This window comes from Apium graveolens, chromosome 4 (assembly GCF_009905375.1).
Source record: "Apium graveolens cultivar Ventura chromosome 4, ASM990537v1, whole genome shotgun sequence".
Taxonomy (NCBI): Eukaryota; Viridiplantae; Streptophyta; class Magnoliopsida; order Apiales; family Apiaceae; genus Apium; species Apium graveolens.
Window position 1 is genome coordinate 309,580,025 of NC_133650.1, and position 21,023 is coordinate 309,601,047.

The 21,023-nt window shown below is 30.2% G+C and overlaps 1 protein-coding gene across 1 annotated transcript; it reads left to right on the top strand.

Annotated features, from left to right (window-relative positions):
• Nucleotides 1-964: 964 nt before the first annotated feature.
• On the top strand, nucleotides 965-19,308 carry LOC141720107 (uncharacterized). The gene is made up of 4 exons (XM_074522462.1): nucleotides 965-2,519; nucleotides 2,714-2,902; nucleotides 3,059-3,910; nucleotides 19,004-19,308. Exons 1-4 carry the CDS (start codon nucleotides 965-967, stop codon nucleotides 19,306-19,308), a joined length of 2,901 nt encoding a protein of 966 aa, XP_074378563.1.
• The last annotated feature ends 1,715 nt before the right edge of the window (nucleotides 19,309-21,023 follow it).

Here is a 21,023-nt window from a genome sequence, read left to right on the forward strand (position 1 = left end):
TAAAAAAAATTAACAAATTTCATATTAAGATTATTTAACAAAAACATAAAATAAAATATAATAAATTAACTATTCATAATTATTGCTTTGTTAAGCCGACACCCATTAATCTGTTATAATATACATAATAAAATAAAACTGTGTACATATTTCTCCATGATACCAATTTATATCGCGTCTTCTTAAGTCAATAATGATTATACTAATTATGATATTTTGTTAGACCGACGCCCGTTTTAATTAAAAAAGACTAATGAAATAAAATAAAATATTAACTAATATTATAATTTAGATAAAATTTAGTTTCAACCATTCTCTTGTCAAACACAATACTAATAAAAATAATTATGATTTAGATAAAAATCAGTTTAAGCCGCACTCTCGTCAAACACAATATTAATAAAAAAATTATTATAATTCAAATAAGATTTACTTGAATATTATTTTCTAAAATATAGGACTATATAAGGAAGTTTCTAGTTTTTGAATTAAAATTTGGGAGCAGTTTTTGAATTAAAATTTGGGAGCTCAAAAAAAAAGATAATATAATTGAAATGATTTTAGAACTCACAAGAATTATATATATATATATCTTCTTTATATATAAAGAAATATATATATATATATATATATAATTCAACGTCCTCAGTCAAGCGGATAAAAAAGGAGGGAGGCCTTATCCTAGATGGTTAATCCGTGGTTTTCAAGAAGTTCTAGACGACTGTGGTCTTACAAACTTGTGTTTACAGGGGTATCCATTTACATGGGAGAGAAAGCATGGAGAAGATGGTTGGATCGAAGTCAGACTTGACAGAACTCTAGTATCAATGAGTTTTATGAATAATTTCAAGGACGCAAAGCTTATAAATTTTGAGGTAACTCCATCTGATCATAGTGCAATCTTGCTAGAAATGCGCAAAATCGTTCACTCAGTCCACGTCAAGAGATTTAGAATCGAAAACGCATGGCTCCGGGAACCCATGTGCAAGCAGGTGTGGTGACGGACGTGTGGAATATTGATGAAGGAAAATCTCTGCAGATAAAAATTGCTCAATGTGTTGCTTCCTTATACCAGTGGGGACAGGAGATAACATGTAGCTTTAAGTGCCGAATAAAAGAAAGTAAGAGGATCTTAAAAACTTTGAAGGGTCGAAGGGATGAAGAATCTGTAGAAAGGTATGTGAACGAGGTCAAGAAGTTGTCTGAGATCTATATTCAGCAAGAAACCTTCTGGAAACAAATGTCCAAGCAACTATGGCTGAAAGAAGGTGATCGGAATAGTAAGTACTTTCACGCATCATCTAGAAAAAGGAGAAAGTTAAATCTGATTTCAAAGCTGCAGAACAAAGAGGGGCAGATAGTGGATTGGGACCATGGGTTGCAAGATACAATGACTGAGTACTTTGATAACTTATTTCAGTCTTCTAATACAGATTGGGAGGACGTGCTTAACTGTATGTCGCAAAGAATTTCAGCTTCTCAAAATGAAGAATTGCTTAGACCAGTAGATGACAAAGAAGTAAAAGCTGCGTTGTATAATATGCACCCCGATAAATCTCCGGGGCCTGACGGTATGAGTCCTGCATTTTATCAGAAATTTTGGTGTATTGTGGGAAAAGATGTTGTCCAGTTGGTTAAAGATTTCTTTAATACCTGTAGACTCCCTGATAAACTGGCTGACACAAATATAGTGCTTGTGCCTAAAAAGAAGAATCTGATGGCAATGCAAGATCTTCGTCCAATATCTCTGTGTAACGTGGTTTATAAGATATGCTCGAAAGTCTTGGCTAACATAATGAAGGGAGTCATTGATAATGTTATTTCAGATACTCAAAGCGCATTCATCTCAGGAAGGCTCATAACAGATAATATCATTATTTCATATGAAGTCATGCATTATATGAAGAGGAAGGCTCAAGGAAAATCTAGATGGATGGCCCTTAAACTCGATATTAGCAAGGCCTATGATCGGGTAGAGTGGAATTTTCTAAAGGCGGCTCTGTCTAAGCTTGGTTTTAATATCAGGCTTGTAAACTTGTTCATGGAATGTGTTTCTTCCGCTAGATACCAGATCAGCCATGCGGGTCGTGAGTTTGGTCATATTCTTCCACAAAGAGGTTTGCGTCAAGGCGGCCCCTTGTCATCTTATTTATTTTTGATATGTATAGAGGGGCTGACTGCGATCATTAGAAATTATGAACAGAGGAAAATTTTCAAGGGGATTCAAGTCGCTAGAGGAGCTCCGGTAATTTCTCATATGTTTTTTGCCGATGACACTTATGTGTATTGCAGAGCAAATAATGATGCGGCATGTCGAGTCCAGGAGATTTTAAACAAGTTTGAAATTGCATCAGGCCAGAAAATTAATGCTGAAAAATCCTCCGTCTTCTACAGCTGTAACACTGATGATCAAACGAAGAATGAAGTGAAATCAGTTCTAGGTTTTAATGAAGCAGACGAGGATACAACTTACTTAGGTCTGCCAAATACTATGATGAGAAAGAAGACAGCAGTTCTGGGTTATTTAAAAAACCAGATGAGCTCTCGAATTCAGGGTTGGGATAAGTTGTTAAATTCAAAGGGGGGAAGGAGATTTTGCTAAAAACCATGGTACAGGTTGTTCCAAACTACGCCATGAGTGTATTTTTACTCCCTAAGGAGCTTTGTAAAGATTTAGAGCAACTAATTAATAAATTTTGGTGAAGTTCTTCAGGAGACAAAAAGAAAGGCATTCACCAAAAGTCGTGGGAGAAGCTGAGTAAAAGAAAAGGTGAAGGTGGTCTCGGTTTCCGTCAAATTCATGCATTCAACATTGCTCTGCTGGGGAAGCAAGGATGGAGGCTCATTTGTTATCCGGAAAGTCTCGCCAATAGACTATATAAAGCTAGATACTACCCTAGAGGTACTTTTATAAACACTATTATAGGGAGTAGCCCTAACTATATTTGGAGGACTATAATGGAGGCACGACAAATATTGAAATCATGCCTTCGTTGCAGAATTGGTAAAGGGGATAGTATTAATATTGTGTCAGACCCATGGTTGCCGAGTTAAACAGACCCATATGTTCACACCAGAAGTGAAGCCATTGAAAGAAGTACAGTGTCGTCTTTAATGAATAGCAATAACCAGTGGAATATTAATTTGATTCTGGATACTTTCAATGACAGGGAGGCGAATTTAATTCTTGGCATTCCTATACAGCATAGTACTGAAGACTCATGGTACTGGAGAAGGGAGAAGCTGGGGAATTACTCAATCAAGTCAGCCTATTCTTTACTGCAAGATTATCGAGGTGAGGCTCATGCTAGCGACAACTCTGGCTTTTGGAGAAGTCTATGGAACTTAAAAATTCCGGTAAAAGTCAAACATTTTCTTTGGAGTGCTGCATCAGATTGTTTACCTACAAAATACCGTCTAAAAGAAAAAAGGGTAATGGTGAATGATTTGTGTCCGGTTTGTAATACAGAAAATGAATCCATCTTTCATGTTTTAGTCACATGTTCATTTGCTTCTGCTTGCTTTATCAGTATAAACAAGGTGGTTATAGAGACGAATATTAACAGTTTTGCAAACTGGTTAAAGGATGTTTTTAATCAGTATAAAGGAATGGATGTTCAGAGAATGGTTATGCTGTGTTGGGCAGTGTGGAAATGTAGAAATCACTTGGTTTGGAATCAACGAGGCATGGAGGTTGCAGAGGCAGTTGTGTTAGCGAAATCTTCTCTTAATCAATGGTTGAGCGCTCAGAATAAACTCTTCGATACATCTCTTGGTTATTTAACACAAGTAGATGGTGATGAGCGCTGGAAGGTCCCAGATGATAATACGATTAAGATCAACACTGACGCGGCTATTTTCGAGGCTTCAAAATGCTTTAGTTACTCCAGAGTGGCGAGAAATCATGCAGGTGAGTTGGTAGATGTTGGATTTTAAACGCAGCGGGGGCATGACAAAACACTTTTACACATATAAAATCCAAATAAAAGCATACAGATCATGAATAAAAATTCGAGGGATCGAATCTAACCTTTAAAATAATTCGGAGACAACGATCAGAGATCCTTAGCAGTTGCTCCTCAAGTGTGAAGCACTCCACCGGTATCCACCAAGAAAACGATGTTAAAGAGGAGGAAGGAGGTGGAGAGAATTGGGTTTTCCAAACTTTTTGGGTTTTGTGTGAGTTAGAATAAAATTAGGGTCTATAATAGTGTATTTATAGGCAAAATTTTCAGCTGAAATTTTCCCATAAATATTATTATTATTATCCCATTTATTATTCTCATTAATAATTAAAACACCTTTTAATCATTAATCCTTTTTCTAAACACTTTAGAAATAATTCTCTCTCTTGATTTAATTTCCAAAAATTAAATCCTTTAATTAATAATATTAAGAACTTTTCTTAATTAATTTATAATCAATTAAATCTCATTTAATTAATTATTAAATTTTCCAATTAATTATTTATTTCATAAATAAATAATTATTAGCCATTATTAATTAATTCCTCCACCATTAAATCATTCTCCTTTTATGGTGTGACCCTGTAGGTTCAATATTAAGCCGGTAGTAGAAATAAATAATAATAAAACTATTTTATCATTATTTATATAAATTCTCTAATTTATTAAATATGATTAATTAATTAATCACATTTACTCTACATCGTGAGGAATACTTCTCAGCATATCGCGACTATCCGGATAATATGAATTCACTGCTTAGAATATCAAGAACCTATTCAGTGAATAGTTACCGTACAATAAACTCCTTCTACCCTACAATGTCCCGATTAAATACAAGGCATGGATCTCGTGTCAAGCCTATCTAATTCAATCACTTGCTTACCATTTACTATGCGTAGTTCTATGCAAATTAGAAACTCCTTTCTAATTTCATTCACTCTGGCCAGAGATTCCTGAACTAGCATAAGTGGATCAGCCTTGAACATTCGCTTCCTTCACTGGAAGGGGTAGATCCTTTATTGATCATACACTATCTTCGTGTATAAATTCTTATACCCAGAAGAGCCCTAATAATTGTCCCTGGAGACGTGTACACAAGATGACTATGATGACCTCAAGTCTAAGGATACTTGTACAACTATCACTATGTGAACAACTGCTGACACGTGAGTGAACTCCATCAGTTGTTCAGCTGTGCGAGTCTTGTTCAGTGAACTTATTCTATAATAAGCACCTACATACTAGCTATAGTGTCACCACACAAATGTCTATGAGAACAGACATCCTTCATAATGAAGCAAGCATAGTATGTACCGATCTTTACAGATTATTAATTACCGGTTAGTAATCCTATGACCAGGAACTATTTAAGTTTAGAGTTATCATCTTTTTAGTTCTCACTATTATGATCTCATCATAATCCATAAAAAGCTTTACTCTAAACTATGATATATCTTATTTAAACACTTAAATAGATAAAGCCCGTAATAAAAACAAAACAAGTCTTTTATTAATATCAATGAAATGAAAACATATTACATAAAAGTTATTCCTAAATCCTTATACATGATTGGACTTAGGACATATTCCTTTCAGTAGAAGCATTCTCCAAGTGCATCCAGGGTAGTGTAAATCCGGAGATGGCAGAAGCAATAGGTATCAGGGAAGCTCTCAGCTGGACTAAAAAGAAGGAGTAGAGCAATGTTGTTGTTGAAACGGATTGCCTGGTAGCTGTCCAAGTAATTCGTAGCAGCACAACTCTTCTGTCATACTTTGAGAGATAAATAGAAGAGTGCAAGTATGCTCTTGAGGAGCTAAAAGATCGTAATGTATCTTTGAGATTTGTTAGACGTTCTGCAAACAATGTGGCTCACTATATAGCGAGACATAGTAGTTTAATAGCTGAGCGTATATGGAGAGTGGATAAAGCCCACTCGGATTTTCATAATGTATTATTAAAAGATTTGGAAGTTTAATGATAGCTTTTATTTGGTGACAAAAAAAATAAAAAAATACGTAATTAAATTCATCAAAAATTCTTAATTTTTGTTTCAAAAAATGTTTTGAAATGCAAACTCTAATTTGATATAAAAATCATCAATATATATATAAAGAAAAATCCCAGGGAGCTCCATAATTGTCTGAAAATTGTTAATCTATTTTCTAGATTTTCTCTATTTTAAAATTAAATTTCTTTATATACATTCGAATTAATAGGGAAGGTAATAAATATTTAGAAATCAATTCTATTTAGAATATGGTTATTCGAATTAATAGGAAAGATAATAAATATTTTGAAGCCATTCATATTTAGAATTTGTGTTATTCGAATTAGTAGAGAAGATAATAAGTATTTAGAAGTCAATCCTATTTAGAATTTATATATACAAAATTTACCTTTTGTTCAACTAACTTAAATCGTAATTTCTTATTTAATTTTGAAGCTCAAACCTATTATATAAAAGAGTATATAAATTTGAATTAATAGAGAAGATAATAAATATTTAGAAAATCAATCATACTTAAAATTTGTTTAAACATATTATATCTTTTTGTCAACTGACTGAAATCATAAATCTCTATTTAATTTGAAGTACAAACATATTATATAAAGTACTATTCTGGATATATATAAAATATACCTTCGGGAGATGTAATATGAATCACATATATCTTTTTTTCTAGAACATCTGTATTTTTTAATATAAAAATTTAAATTTTCCTTTTAGGGTTTCTAATTTTTAGGTACTTATAAAAGACAAGTGTTATAAAAATTATATTTATATATATATCTTCTTTATATATATAAAGAAAAATATCGTGAGTTCTAAAATCACTTCAATTATATTATCTTTTTTTTGAGCTCCCAAATTTTAATTCAAAAACTAGAAACTTCCTTATATAGTCCTATATTTTAGAAAATAAAATTCAAGTAAATCTTATTTATATTATAATAATTTTTTTATTAGTATTGTGTTTGACGAGAGTACGGCTTAAACTAATTTTTATCTAAATCATAATTATTTTTATTAGTATTGTGTTTGTTATTCCCAGTGGACTAACAATGAGATTTACAGAAGGGGGGGGGGGTTGAATGTAAATCTCAAAACTTTTTCAAGTTTTGAGCAATTTGTAAGACTAAGTGTTTGAGTGATCAAATGTGTGTGAATTGCTTGGAGCTGATGCAGACAGATATATATTTAAACACAAATGAAATGAACACAAAGAACTTAAAAACTTTTCTGGTGGATTTGTTGTTCCACCAGAGATGTGTTATTTCAGAAAATCTGTGATTCAAAATTAAATCACAGCTGCTTCCTAGTACAAACTAGATGATTTTCTCTCTTGATATTTCTAAACAGCTCAGGGAAAATTCATATCTAATTACTAGCTATTACTTGGTTTATATAACATCAAGTTTACAAGTGAAGACAAAGATAAAGTACAATAAGACAATAGTTCTCCACTTATTTCTGTTCCATTTTTTTTATCCAGTGTAATATGGAATTATCTGTTGACTTTCCATTTTGAACCAGACTAAAAACGGCTGCTTTTTCTGTTGTTCCTGAAATATGCTACCACATCTCTGTCAATCCATGTGCCTCTGTCAGCTTTGTTAACTGTCACTATCAACTGCTATGAGACTGAGCATCCGTTGAAGCTTTCATCCGTTGATGGCTTTATCCGTTGATGCTCTAGCAGTGCATCCGTTGATGGCTTTATCCGTTGATGCTCTAGCAGTTGAAGTTTTATCCGTTGAAGCACTTATCCGTTGAAGCGTTAGAGACATCCGTTGAAGCTTAGTTTCTTATCCGTTGAAGGTCTTCAATATCAGTTGACACTTCTTCACTTATAAAAAATTACAAGGCATGAAATATTTACAATTAGCCCTCCTACTTGTACATCCATTAGTAGTCAACATGACTGATTATCTCCTAACAACATCTAAGAATTACAGCTTGAAACCAGAGAGTGAGATGTGCTACAATACCAAACTTATTGCTAAGTAAGGCTACTCCTTCAACGGATAGCCAAGATGGTCTTATCCGTTGAGGCTACAAACACTAGATTTTTACTTAAGTGTTTTGCTGAACTTATCATCAAACTAATACACATATTCCTAACAGTGTTTGACGGGAGAATGGTTCAAACTAAATTTTATCTAAATTATAATATTAGTTAATATTTTATTTTAATTCATTAGTCTTTTTTTATTAAAACGGGCGTCAGTCTAGCAAAATATCATAATTAGTATAATCATTATTGACTTAAGAAGACGCGATATAATTTGGTATCACGGAGAAATATGTTCACAGTTTTGTTTTATTATGTATATTATAACGGATTAACGGGTGTCGGCTTAACAAAGCAATGATTATGAATAGTTAATTTATTATATTTTATTTTATGTTTTTCTTAAATAATCTTAATATGAAATTTGTTAAAATATTTTTTAAGGGCCGCTGTGCGGCTATGTCGACTAGTACTTATATTAAGGAGAAGACGAGACCGTTTAGGTGACACCTCTCAAATCGTCTTATTCCATTTATCTAATTTTCTCAATTATTTGAGTTAATAAATATCACAAACTACAATTACCTTATATTCTCCGAAATATATTATCATCATTCGTAATAATCTCATAAAGTTTCTACAACATCTTCTATTAAGATTTTTTACATCAACTTACCATCATAATATTCTCCTAAAACTTCTAGTTTCTCTTTAAATATTATCTTAAAATTTCTATAACAGCTTCCATTAAGATTTTTGAAATCAAGTTACCATCATTATATTCTCCTAAAACTTCTACTTTCTTCAAATAAACATACCATTTTTATATTCTTCTATTTTTTTAATGTGAGTTCTTCTTTTAAAATCAACTTACTATATTATATTTTTCTAGGAATGTGTACATCTTTTAAAATCAATAAACTATCATGATATTTTCCTAAAAATTTTTTCGCTTTAAATCAACATACCATCATGATATTCTCCTAATTTTTTTAACACAATTTCTCTTTCTACTAAAATTAATTTATTATATTATATTTTCCTATATTTTTTTTAGCTTATGAAATATTACAAAGACAACTATATATATATATATGTTTTCTCAATATTTTTTAAAATTGATATATCATTATATTATACTTATGTAGAGGAAAAGTCGAGGACGGTGAGTTGGTATTCTAATATATATATATATATATATTGCAAACTTTTGTAATTTTTTTATTCTTAAATAAAAAAATATTAGATTGATTATTGACTAATAAATAATATACTTTATTATACTAGATTTGTGAAAAATGAGAGATCAGCTCATTGAAGTAAACATGAGAAAACGGCCTTTTAAACTTCTTGATATATTTATATTTATAATTTATAATTTCAGAATGGTTAAGACCGAATAAAAAAAAGCGAAACATCATTTTAGAAGGCCACTGCGAACCGCGCGGCATAGTAAACTAGTTATAATTTAAGATTAATTGCACTTGTATCTTTTTAAACTTCTAAGTATGTGTGCAAAAAGATTAAATAAAATTTATATTTTAGGGCGGGAGGATGCAATTATTTAGTAGGTAGCAAACTAGGGTTTAAGAAGCCCACGGATAGATGAAAGTATTATCCAGTCCAGTAACTGTACGCAAATGGATAAATTTTGGGTTAATATTTGTTGGGCCTTGTGTACAAACTTAGTATAAGCCCACTTCAAGTAGATATACTTTCATTACGAAAATATCGAAATCTATGATTTAAACGGTTTCAAAATTATTTGTAATGATCATTTATATCACAATAATTGTACCATACATTTGGTTAAACTCGATTTGATTAACTCGAAAACTTAAATATTATCCTGTTATTTTCCATTCTCACTCTAGTTGGCAGCTTTTTATGATTTTGAGTAAAAATAATATATAATGAATTTTCAGAACAAAAATAAAATACAGGATTGCATATTATTTTTTAAAAAATACAATATATAATGCAAATAACATGTGGTCAAAAGCTATGTTCTTGTCCAGTAATATATGTTTTTGGTGCAAGTGTCTGACATATTAGGATTTTGCATGTCAATTCTCAAATTGAGAGAATTACATTTTGTACCTTTATATTTGATCAAAGATCAATTTCGTACATTTATTTTCATACATTGTAGTTTGTATCCCCTATTTTAAATTTCGCTTCAAGTTGCACCCTTTTTGTCAAGTTTTGTTAATTTTTTTGCCCAAATTTTTGTCTTCAACAACATATATAATTTATTATTAAAGAGAAAAGATGAGATATATTGTTGGAGATAACAATTAGGACTTAAAAATTAAGCAAAAAAGCTGCATATTGAAGCGGATTTCAAAGTAATAGATGCAAATTACAATTTATGAAAATAAATATATAAAATTGATTTTTAACTAAATATGAGGGACGCAAAATGCAATTATCTCTTCTCAAATTCCGTTTAAACACCGCCAGAATGATATGACGTAATATACCAGCTCTAACAAGTAGACAGAAATGGTCCATGTTTTGCTCGGTGAAAATCCTAAATACTAGGGGTGTAAATACAATATATTTAGGATATTTATTACTCCTCCGTCCCTAAAAACCCCTAAAAACGTTTTCTCTTTATATTGGACACGTTTACCAATGCACACTTTTGATCGTTAATATCTTTAAATTCGTATTAGTATTAAATATAAAAATTTCACTGTAGTAAAGTATTGATAAATACGAATCCAACGAGATCACTCATGACTATATTTGATATTATAGATTAGACGTAAATTAGTAGTCAATCGCTTACCGTGAACAGTACCGAAAGTCAATATAGGAACATCATTTTGGGACGGAGGGAGTACTTTTTTGTCAGGAGAGTATTTATTATTCTTAGAGTTGCTTTTAAGTTTGGGGTAGTGCTAGAAATAACAAACTGGGTACTGAAATTTGTTTTGCTAGAATTTGGGATAATTTTTTGATAAAATTTATGTGAATTAATATTATTAAATAATAAAATTGATACATCTAATTACGTACTCACCCAAATTACATGAGTATAAAGGCTTTTTGATATTAATGCATGAGGGGTATATATGTAATTACGTAACTTGATTAAAAAATTATTAATTATATCATTAGAAAACACTACGAGGGGTGTATTCAATAAAGATTTTAAATAATTTTGTTGAATTCTTTAAATTTAGGTATTCAATTGAGATGTTAAAAAATCGTTTAAAATCTCATGGTATTAAATAAAGATTAGAAAAAGTTTTTTAAAATATGAATATATTCAATTTAGATTTTAAAAACTCTACTGAAATCTGATGATATTCAATTTGGATTTTTAAAAATCCATCAAAATTTGATGGTATTCGAAAGTCCGTGGATGTTTTTTTATTTGAAAATATTGTGGATTTTAAGAAATTTTCTAGGACATTTTTAATCTTTTGAAATCTCTATAAAATACATGAGAATTTAAAAAATTTCTAAAAAAATTATAAAATTATCAAGACTCTGCAAGATTTTTGTATTGACTCCGTCAAAATCAAAGAACAATTAAAATCGAAGAAAATCTTTTAAATTTGATAAATTGTTATCAATCTTTTTAAATAAGTATAACAATAATATATGATACTCATTTTGGGGACCCATTTGATATATATAACATTATTGTTAAAGTTAAGCCATTTGATACATATAACATTATTGTTAAAGATTAACCCATGTGACTTTCATACTTTTGCATATTAGATTATTTTTTGGAGGCTTTTTGAAAATTTTGAATTTGTTTTGCAAATATACTTTTTTTGTCAACAATATATGAATTTTGTTGGAAACAAACGCCTTGGCAGTTAAATGAAAGTTGATATAATCAAATGCAATCCAAAAAAACCTCGATTAATTTTCAGGAAAATGTATGTCGCTTTGATTGCATTTGATTCGTTACATTATATTCATCTTTACAAATACTGGTTTAAATTTCGTACGAGGCACGAATATTGTTTATATTTAAATAATTTTAAATTTTGTTTATCGAAATATATATTGATTTTAAGGTATTTATATAAATTTATATTAATTATAAGTTTATAATAAAAAATAAAATAATTAGGAAAAAATTGTGATCGCAATTTAAGACGTTTTGGTCGTATTTTAGCAATTTGGTAGTTTAGCATGTGAATAACACTATTTATTTTTATTTTTAATAACCAAAATAAGTGAATAATCGTTGAACAAAAATATATCATATTTCGGTTATTATATAAAAATATAGTTTAATTTAAAACCTGTGTGAGACACTGGTTTTTTAAATGTATATTTTCATCGGTAAAATTATACTTTTAAATTGTAATTTTAATATTGAAATGTCACTAATAATAATTATAGTCTCAATTTAATTGATTGCATGTATTGTTTAAAACTAAAAATAAATATAAAATATAAAATTTTAATAATATTATTGTGAGTATTCGAAACTTGGGTCATTGATAAAATAGACATAGCAGAGAACTGAACTATTAATCTTATTTGTATCTTTATAAATAAAATATAACTGTTTGTTATTTGTGAACTCAGAACTTCGGTAATGTATAATTAATAATATAAAAATTTACTATTAGCGGGATTCGAACTTGAAAATTTAAGTAGTGGATAAATAATAATATAAATATTTGTTATTGACGTGATTCGAACCTAAGAATTTCAGTAGTATATATATTTTTTAATATTTGGATCTATCGGTTCTGATTATTTAATTAAAAAGATCTAACAGTCATGACCGGTGATAACCAAACCAACCAAAAAAATGTATACCAAATTATATATAATTCCGGTTATTATATTTTAGTATATAATAATTAAAATATTTGTTATTGGCCGGATTCGAATCTGAGAACTTGAGTAGTATATATTCTTTTAAGGTTCTGATTATTTAATTAAGAAGATCTGACAATCATGATCGGGAATAACCAAATCGATCAAAAAAATGCATAAAATTAAACCACATTCTGGTTATTATAATTTAGTATAGATTTTCAAAAGTGGGCAGAAATTAAAAAAAATGAATAATTCCAATAAATTTTCCATTTTTTACTATATATATATATGTGTGTTTGTGTGAATGACCTTAATACAAAACCCTCTCTCAAAAAAATAATACCAAACCCTAGTAAAACCCTGCCAAGAAAATACTAGTATATAGTAGTTTTGATCGGTGTTCCAGAAGTCGCTAGGCGTTTCAAGGCGTCGAGGGTACCTTCGAGAAATTAATCGGCAAGTCAAAGATTAATTGTACCGATTAATCGGAATATTAATCGGAAAATTATAAATATTATTTATAATTTTCATAATTATATAATGATCAATATATCAAATATTTGTTTGACAAAAGAAATTAGAATGGTATTAAATAATATTTATACATGTGGCATTTGTTATGTACTAATTATTAAGTTTACAATATTAACTATATTTTAATTCTCACTTCTAAATTAATTATAATATGTCATTTTTATATTTTAAGTGAGAAAATAAATATATTAGATTACTTGTTACTCCCTCCGTCCCGCTGAATAGTTTACGTACACTGTTTGCACGTATTTCGAGGTTTCAATAAAGTATAGTTTCATAATGTTTTTTCTTTAATTTTTTTTGAATAAAAGTTTAAACATGAAACTTTTTTTCAGATTTTTAAAAAAAAAATATTATGGAAGTATACTTTAAACGAGCATTGAAAAGCGTGCTGAAAAGTGACGTAAACAATCTAGTGGGACGGAGGGAGTACTTCTTAGCATTACTTTATATTATAAATGGGCATGATATTGTGTGAAATTATGAAATTAATGAATTAAAATCATAAAAATGTTAAAAAAATAAAATAAAATCCGCCTAGACCGCCTTTAACCGATTTTTTGACTGTGTAGCCCGCATAACCCCTATTTTCAAAAATACGTCTAAATCACTGCATAGATCCGAGTCGGGCGTTTTACCCCCGCCTAGCGTCTAGACCGATTTTTAGAACACTAGTTTTGACGGAAGAAGATATAAGTTATCCCAGTTCTAAGAGCCTCAACCTCAACATCCAAACCCTATTCTTGGATAAATTTTCTGAGTACCTCAAGTCAATTTATTCCATGACGGACACTTATAATCACATACCAGATGAATTGTTGGAGATGATTTTCTTACCACAACCAGTCAAGTCTCTCGTACAATGGAAGTGTGTTTGCAAATTATGGAATCAAGTCATTAGCCATAAGGCCTTCATCAAAGCCTATGGCGCTCATCAAAAAACATCGAAAAATTCACACGGATATTTTTTACTCAATTACCGTGATCCCGATTCATTTTTTCATGGTAATACGCCATTTAATTTTCCACATTACGATAAATATGAACAACGATACTGCAGTTCCCGTTACTCAGAATGTAATTCCTACTACTCAGCAAGTCTCGTCGATAGAAAATCGTATCATGTTCTTAAATCGGATAATGATAGATGTTGTCGAGAGTCAATTAGACATTGTTTAGAAATTTATGGAATATGTGACGGGTTATTATGTCTGTCAGTTCATTATAATCTCTTAAATGAAAACCCTCCTATATTTTTATATAATCCCATGATCAGGAAAGGGAAGAAGCTGATTCCTCCTAGTCCTGATCCTCCGCGTGGATTCATTCCAGGTAAAAGATATACTTCTATGTGTTTAGGGCACTACAAGAAAACAAGGCTAAATACAACCGATTAAATACAACCGGGGTCAAATTCAACGCCTTTCCGTTGAATTTAAGGGGTGCGGCTAAATTCAACCGCATGCGGTCGTATTTAATTACGGTCGTATTTATGCGGTCGAATTTAGCAACAAATGTGACTGTATGCGGTTGAATTTAGCCGTACTCCTAAATTCAACCGCATTCGGTCGAATTTAGCCTTACCAAAAAAATGGGTGTACGGTTGAATTTAGCAGTACTCCTAAATTCAACCGTATTCGGTCGAATTTAGCCTTTCCAAAAAAAGAGGGAAATTTTTCCGCCAGCGTTTTTTTTGACACTCCTAAATTCAACTGTTTTCGGTCGAATTTGATATTTTGAAATGACGGGAAATTTCCTGAACTTTTAAAACATTGGTTGCAAAAGTGGGGGAAACTTCCCGCTTTTTTAAAAATTGTAATTTTAGTAGAAATCAATTGTATTTATCTATTATGAATGCATTCGGTAATATTAATTATTTTCAGAATTTAATTTTTTTAAAATAAATTATTTAAGTAACTTATTAACTTTGTACAAGTTATTTGCGAATCGAGCTGTTCACGAAACAAATATTAAGATTTATATATATTTTAGTGATATGATATAAATTTTAGAAAAAAAATTAACGTATTTGGTTTGCTATTTTAACAGTCAATCAGTAGTTTGACCACTACTTTTTGCTAGTGCTTAGTCCCAAACTATTTTTTTGTTTTTTTAAAAAAAATATTTTTGAATAGACCAACCGTAAGGATGTCAAGATCTATATATTTTAGTGATATGATAAAAATTTTAGAAAAAAATAAATGTATTTGGTTTGCTATTTTAACAGTCAACTAGTAGTTTGACCAGTTATCCTTACTAGTGTTTAGTCCCGTACCGATGTTTCTATTTTTTAAAAAATATTTATGAATGATCCAACCGTAAGGATGTCAAGATATATATATTTTAATGATATGATAAAAAAAATTAGAAAAAAATAAATGTATTTGATTTGTTATTTTAACAGTCAACTAGTAGTTTGACCAATACTTCTTACTAGTGTTTAGTCTCATACCGATGTTTTGATTTTTTACAAAATGTTTATGAATGATCCAACTGTAAGGATGTCAAGATCTATATATTTTAGTGATATGATAAAATTTTTAGAAAAAAATAAATGTATTTAGTTTGCTATTTTAACAGTCAACTAGTAGTTTGACCAATACTTCTTATTAATGTTTAGTCTCATACCGATGTTTCGATTTTTAAAAAACTGTTTATGAATGACCCAACCATAAGGATATCAAGATCTATATAATTTATTGATATGATAATTTTTTTAGAGAAAAATAAATGTATTTGATTTGTTATTTTAACAGTCAACTAGTAGTTTGACCAATACTTCTTATTAGTGTTTAGTCTCATACCAATGTTTCGATTTTTTACAAAATGTTTATGAATGATCCAACCGTAAGGATGTCAAGATCTATATATTTTAGTGATATGATAAAATTTTTAGAAAAAAATAAATGTATTTGGTTTGCTATTTTAACAGTCAACTAGCAGTTTGACCAGTTATTATTACTAGTGTTTAGTCCGGTACCAATGTTTCGATTTTTTAAAAAATGTTTATGAATGATCCAACCGTAAGGATGTCAAGATCTATATATTTTAATGATATGATAAAATTTTTAGAAAAAAATAAATGTATTTGGTTTGTTATTTTAACAGTCAACTAGTAGTTTGACCAATACTTCTTACTAGTGTTTAGTCTCATACCGATGTTTCGATTTTTTACAAAATATTTATGAATGATCCAACCATAAGGATGTCAAAATCTATATATTTTAGTGATATGATAAAAATTTTAGAAAAAAATAAATGTATTTGATTTGTTATTTTAATAGTCAACTAGGAGTTTAACCAGTTATTATTACTAGTGTTTAGTCCCGTACCAATGTTTCGATTTTTAAAAAATGTTTATGAATGATCCAACCGTAAGGATGTCAAGATCTATATATTTTAATGATATGATAAAAATTTTAGAAAAAAATAAATGTATTTGATTTGTTATTTTAACAGTCAACTAGTAGTTTAACCAATAATTCTTATTAGTGTTTAGTCTCATACCGATGTTTCGATTTTTTAAAAAATGTTTATGAATAATCCAACCGTAAGGATGTCAAAATCTATATATTTTAGTGATATGATAATAATTTTAGAAAAAAATAAATGTATTTGCTTTGCTATTTTAACAGTCAACTAGTAGTTTGACCAGTTATTCTTACTAGTGTTTAGTCCCGTACCTATGTTTCGATTTTCTAAAAAATGTTTATGAATGATCCAACCGTAAGGATGTCAAGATCTATATACTTTAATGATATGATAAAAATTTTAGAAAAAAATAAAAGTATTTGATTTGTTATTTTAACAGTACTCTACTAGTAGTTTGACTAGTTATTCTTACAGGTGTTTAGTCCCGTGCCGATGTTTCAATTTTTTTTAAAAATGTTTATGAATGATCCAACCGTAAGGATGTGAAAATCTATATATTTTAGTGATAGATAAAAAATTTAGAATAAAATAAATGTATTTGGTTTGCTATTTTAACAGGCAAGTAGTAGTTTGACCCATACTTTTTACTAGTGTTTAGTCCCATAATGATGTTTGGTTTTTTTAAATATGTTTATGAATGATCCAATATTATAGATATTAAGATCTATATATTTTAGTGATATGATAAAAAAAATGTATTTTAATCATTAGATCTCGATTATTTTTACAAATAAAGTATAAATAAACATTATTATAAATTTAACCGCACACTTTTGTTAATAGAATTTATCATAAAATTGATCAAAATCATAATTTTAATTTTTTAATAGAAAAATGAGTTGTTAAAATAAATTATAATATTATAATATTTTAAGAAAAAGATTAACAAATTACAATATATTTTTAGAGAAATTATTCGGATTTTAATTTTATAACAGAAAATACGTAATATATAAATTTATAAACTGACACTCCTAAATTCAACCGATTGCGGTCGTATTTAGCATGTCCATGTCAGCGATCCGCGTGATTTAGATCCAACGTGCCAAATTCAATCACTAAATTATAATCCAACGGCTGATTTTACTTTAAAAAAAAAAATCCCGACCCCCTCCCCCCTCCCCTGTTCTCTCACCATCACCACTCAACCCCCTCCCTCCCCCTTTTTCGTTCTTTTCTTTGGCCAATCCCCTTTTTCTCCGACCACCTCTTTTTATTTTCTATTGGCACAAACATCTGTCTCAACACCTATCTTTTATCTTTATTTTCTTAAATAAAATATTAAATGGGTCTTCAAAATTTTGTGTTTTTATATCATTTTTGATTGTGGATTTGAATTTAGGAAAATTGTAGGAGTATATATGTGAAAATTTTGAATTAAAAACTTGATATTTGTGATTTGGTATAATTTTTGAATCATTTGTTGTGTTCTTGATTGGGTTATATGTTAATATAATTATTGATAATTGATTGTATAGGTTATTGACTTTGTTTTGTGATATTGAGTGTTGAATTTGGTCGAATTTTACATTATTTCGGGTTTGGCCGGAAAAGTTGTCATTTTGATCGGAAAATGGATTGTATTGTTGGTGATGTTAGTTTTAGATTTTGGAAATGATTTATTGTGTGAAATTGAATCGAAAAAATCTCATTTTTGGCAATATCGGAGTTATCGGAATGGTTGCCGGATTTTTTGAAGCTCGCCGGAATCTGAGAATTTTCCGCCGAGTTTTTTTTTTTTAAATTTGGTGCTAGTAAATTCGACCGCATTCAGTCGAATTTAGAACAATATTTTTAACCATATACGGTCGAATTTATAGTTTAGGCGGACTTTTTAATTTTTTAAAAAAAATTAAATTTTTGGGCTGGATTTTCAAATTTTAGGTGAAAAACAAATTCGACCGCTTTCGGTCGCATTTAAGCGGTCGAATTTAGCCGTGCATATACTAAATACGACCGATTTACTAAATATGACTCGAGCGAATGCGACCGGGCTAAAAACCGGTCGTATTTAGTTAAATACGACCGAAAACGATCGAATTTAACTAAATACGACCGGTTTTTAATCGGCCGTATTTACCCGTTTTTCTTGTAGTGGGGTATCGCGATGATGATTACAAGGTAATTAAGGTTGATTATATCGGACACACTTACGATGTTTATATTTATAGTTTGAACGCAGATAGTTGAAAGTGCATAAAAGTGGAAGATGTTGCTGGTATGAAAGATGATAAATGTACTTTTGATATTAGTTAACGGTGTTGCTTATATCCTACAAGGTAATCAAGTTATATGTTTTGATTTGAGTTGTGAGATTATCCGAAAAATGCAATTGCCTGGAGAGATTGATTCTGTTGATCACAGTATTATGGAAGAACACGGAGAATCAGTAGCTCTAATAGGATCTACTCCTCGCAACAGTAACACGGGTAATGGTGTGGCAATGTGGGTACTGAGACATACCGAAAACTCGTATACATGGGAAGCAAGGTTTGATCGGGAGCTGGAAGAAGTGGTGAGTTGCTCCCCCAGCCTGATCCCAGATTTTATCAGCTAGCCAATTATCCTGCAGTGCAAGCTACGGGAGGCTTCATAGATAACAATGAACTTGTAAGAGCAAGTCCAATGCAAGATGCAAAATAACTATAATTTGGCATCAAAAAGTGTCATCTGGTGCTAAAACAAAACTTCAACTCCAATGCTAGATGTATTTTGAAACCAAATATTTCCTTATTTACCTAAGTTTTGGTCACTTTACCCTAAATTTCATTTAAAGTACAACAACATGCATCTCATTTGTAGTAATATGATGATGTGGCTAGATGCATAGATGCATAAATGCATCATTGGTTTCAAATTTAGAACCAAGAATGCATATATACATATTTGCATCCAAGTATAGAACTCCTTTGTAGTTGAAATTTTTGAAATTTTATTTCAAATTATGGAAATGACATCACTTATAGCATTGCATTGGACTTGCTCTAACGAGGAGGTGGACAAGTCACCGCTCTGGATATATAAGTCGCGAGTATTTTCTGTACAATGTAGAGAATGGACTTCATCAGCAGCAACTTCAAACTCCAGAGGAACGAACAGGTGAAGCATTTTTACGAAGAATTTATATTTTGACAGAGAGCCTCGTTCTACTCACCGAAACTACCATGCCTCCTTTTCCGTCCCTTACTATGACACGTTTAGCCTGTTTTTATAACGAAAGTAGGCCGGAAATGCATACTTGGTACCCCTGCTGAATCCTGATATGTGTAACAGTAGCATAAAACTGCATTTTTGGTACTCAATTATCTATCGTCTATTTCATAACATGTTCCGAAACTAATGTTATTTAAGCATTCACAGATATCTCTTTGTAATATAAATTTTTACTATTTTTGATAAGTTTTGAAATATATAGAAATGAATGAAACATTCGAGAAAGTAAAGTGTATAGAAATGAATAAAAGATAATATTTTAAATTTTTCATCCTGGACCCCATATAGGGGATGTCGGGTGGTGGCTCTAAATGTCACTTGGGGTTAAAAATGGCCCTAAAATATCACTTCAAAACGGTACATCGTGTACCGTTTATGTAAAACATCTAAAACGGAACTTCGTGTAACGTTTTGACATTTTGAATTTTTTTTTATTCGCAAAACGGTAGATGAAGTTCCGTTTTGGTACAAAATGCTATATGATGTACCGTTTTGAGACAAAACGCTACTTCAACCACCGTTTTGCATATTAAAAAAAAATTAAAGTACCAAAACGGAATACTACGTACCGTTTTGCACTAAAAATACAAAACGGAAGACGAAGTACTGTTTTGAAATGACATTTTGGACCATTATTTTCAAAAGTGACATTTTGGACTATTTAGCACTCAAAAGTGACATTTTGGTTCATTGTTAGGGATGTCTAGGTTTCTTTTAAGAAGAAATGTTCACTAATATACTTTTGAATTGAGTAATGCTAGATATCACAAAACACATCCCGAAAATGTTCGCAAATGACACATGACCTTTTTTTATCGGAGAAATTTATATATATATACAAGATCTCATGCATGAAAAAATAACTAATAAAATTACAAGCAATGCAGCATTTTTGGGAACAAATTCGGGAACTCTAGCATTTCTCTTCGGAATAACCTAAGCATCATTGAACCTATATTAAATCCAAAAAATGGTCGGCTCTATTACTACATGAATACAAAGAAGAGATTTTGCTTTAGTAGCACAGCAACAACTGAGTGATTGGTAGTATATGAATGA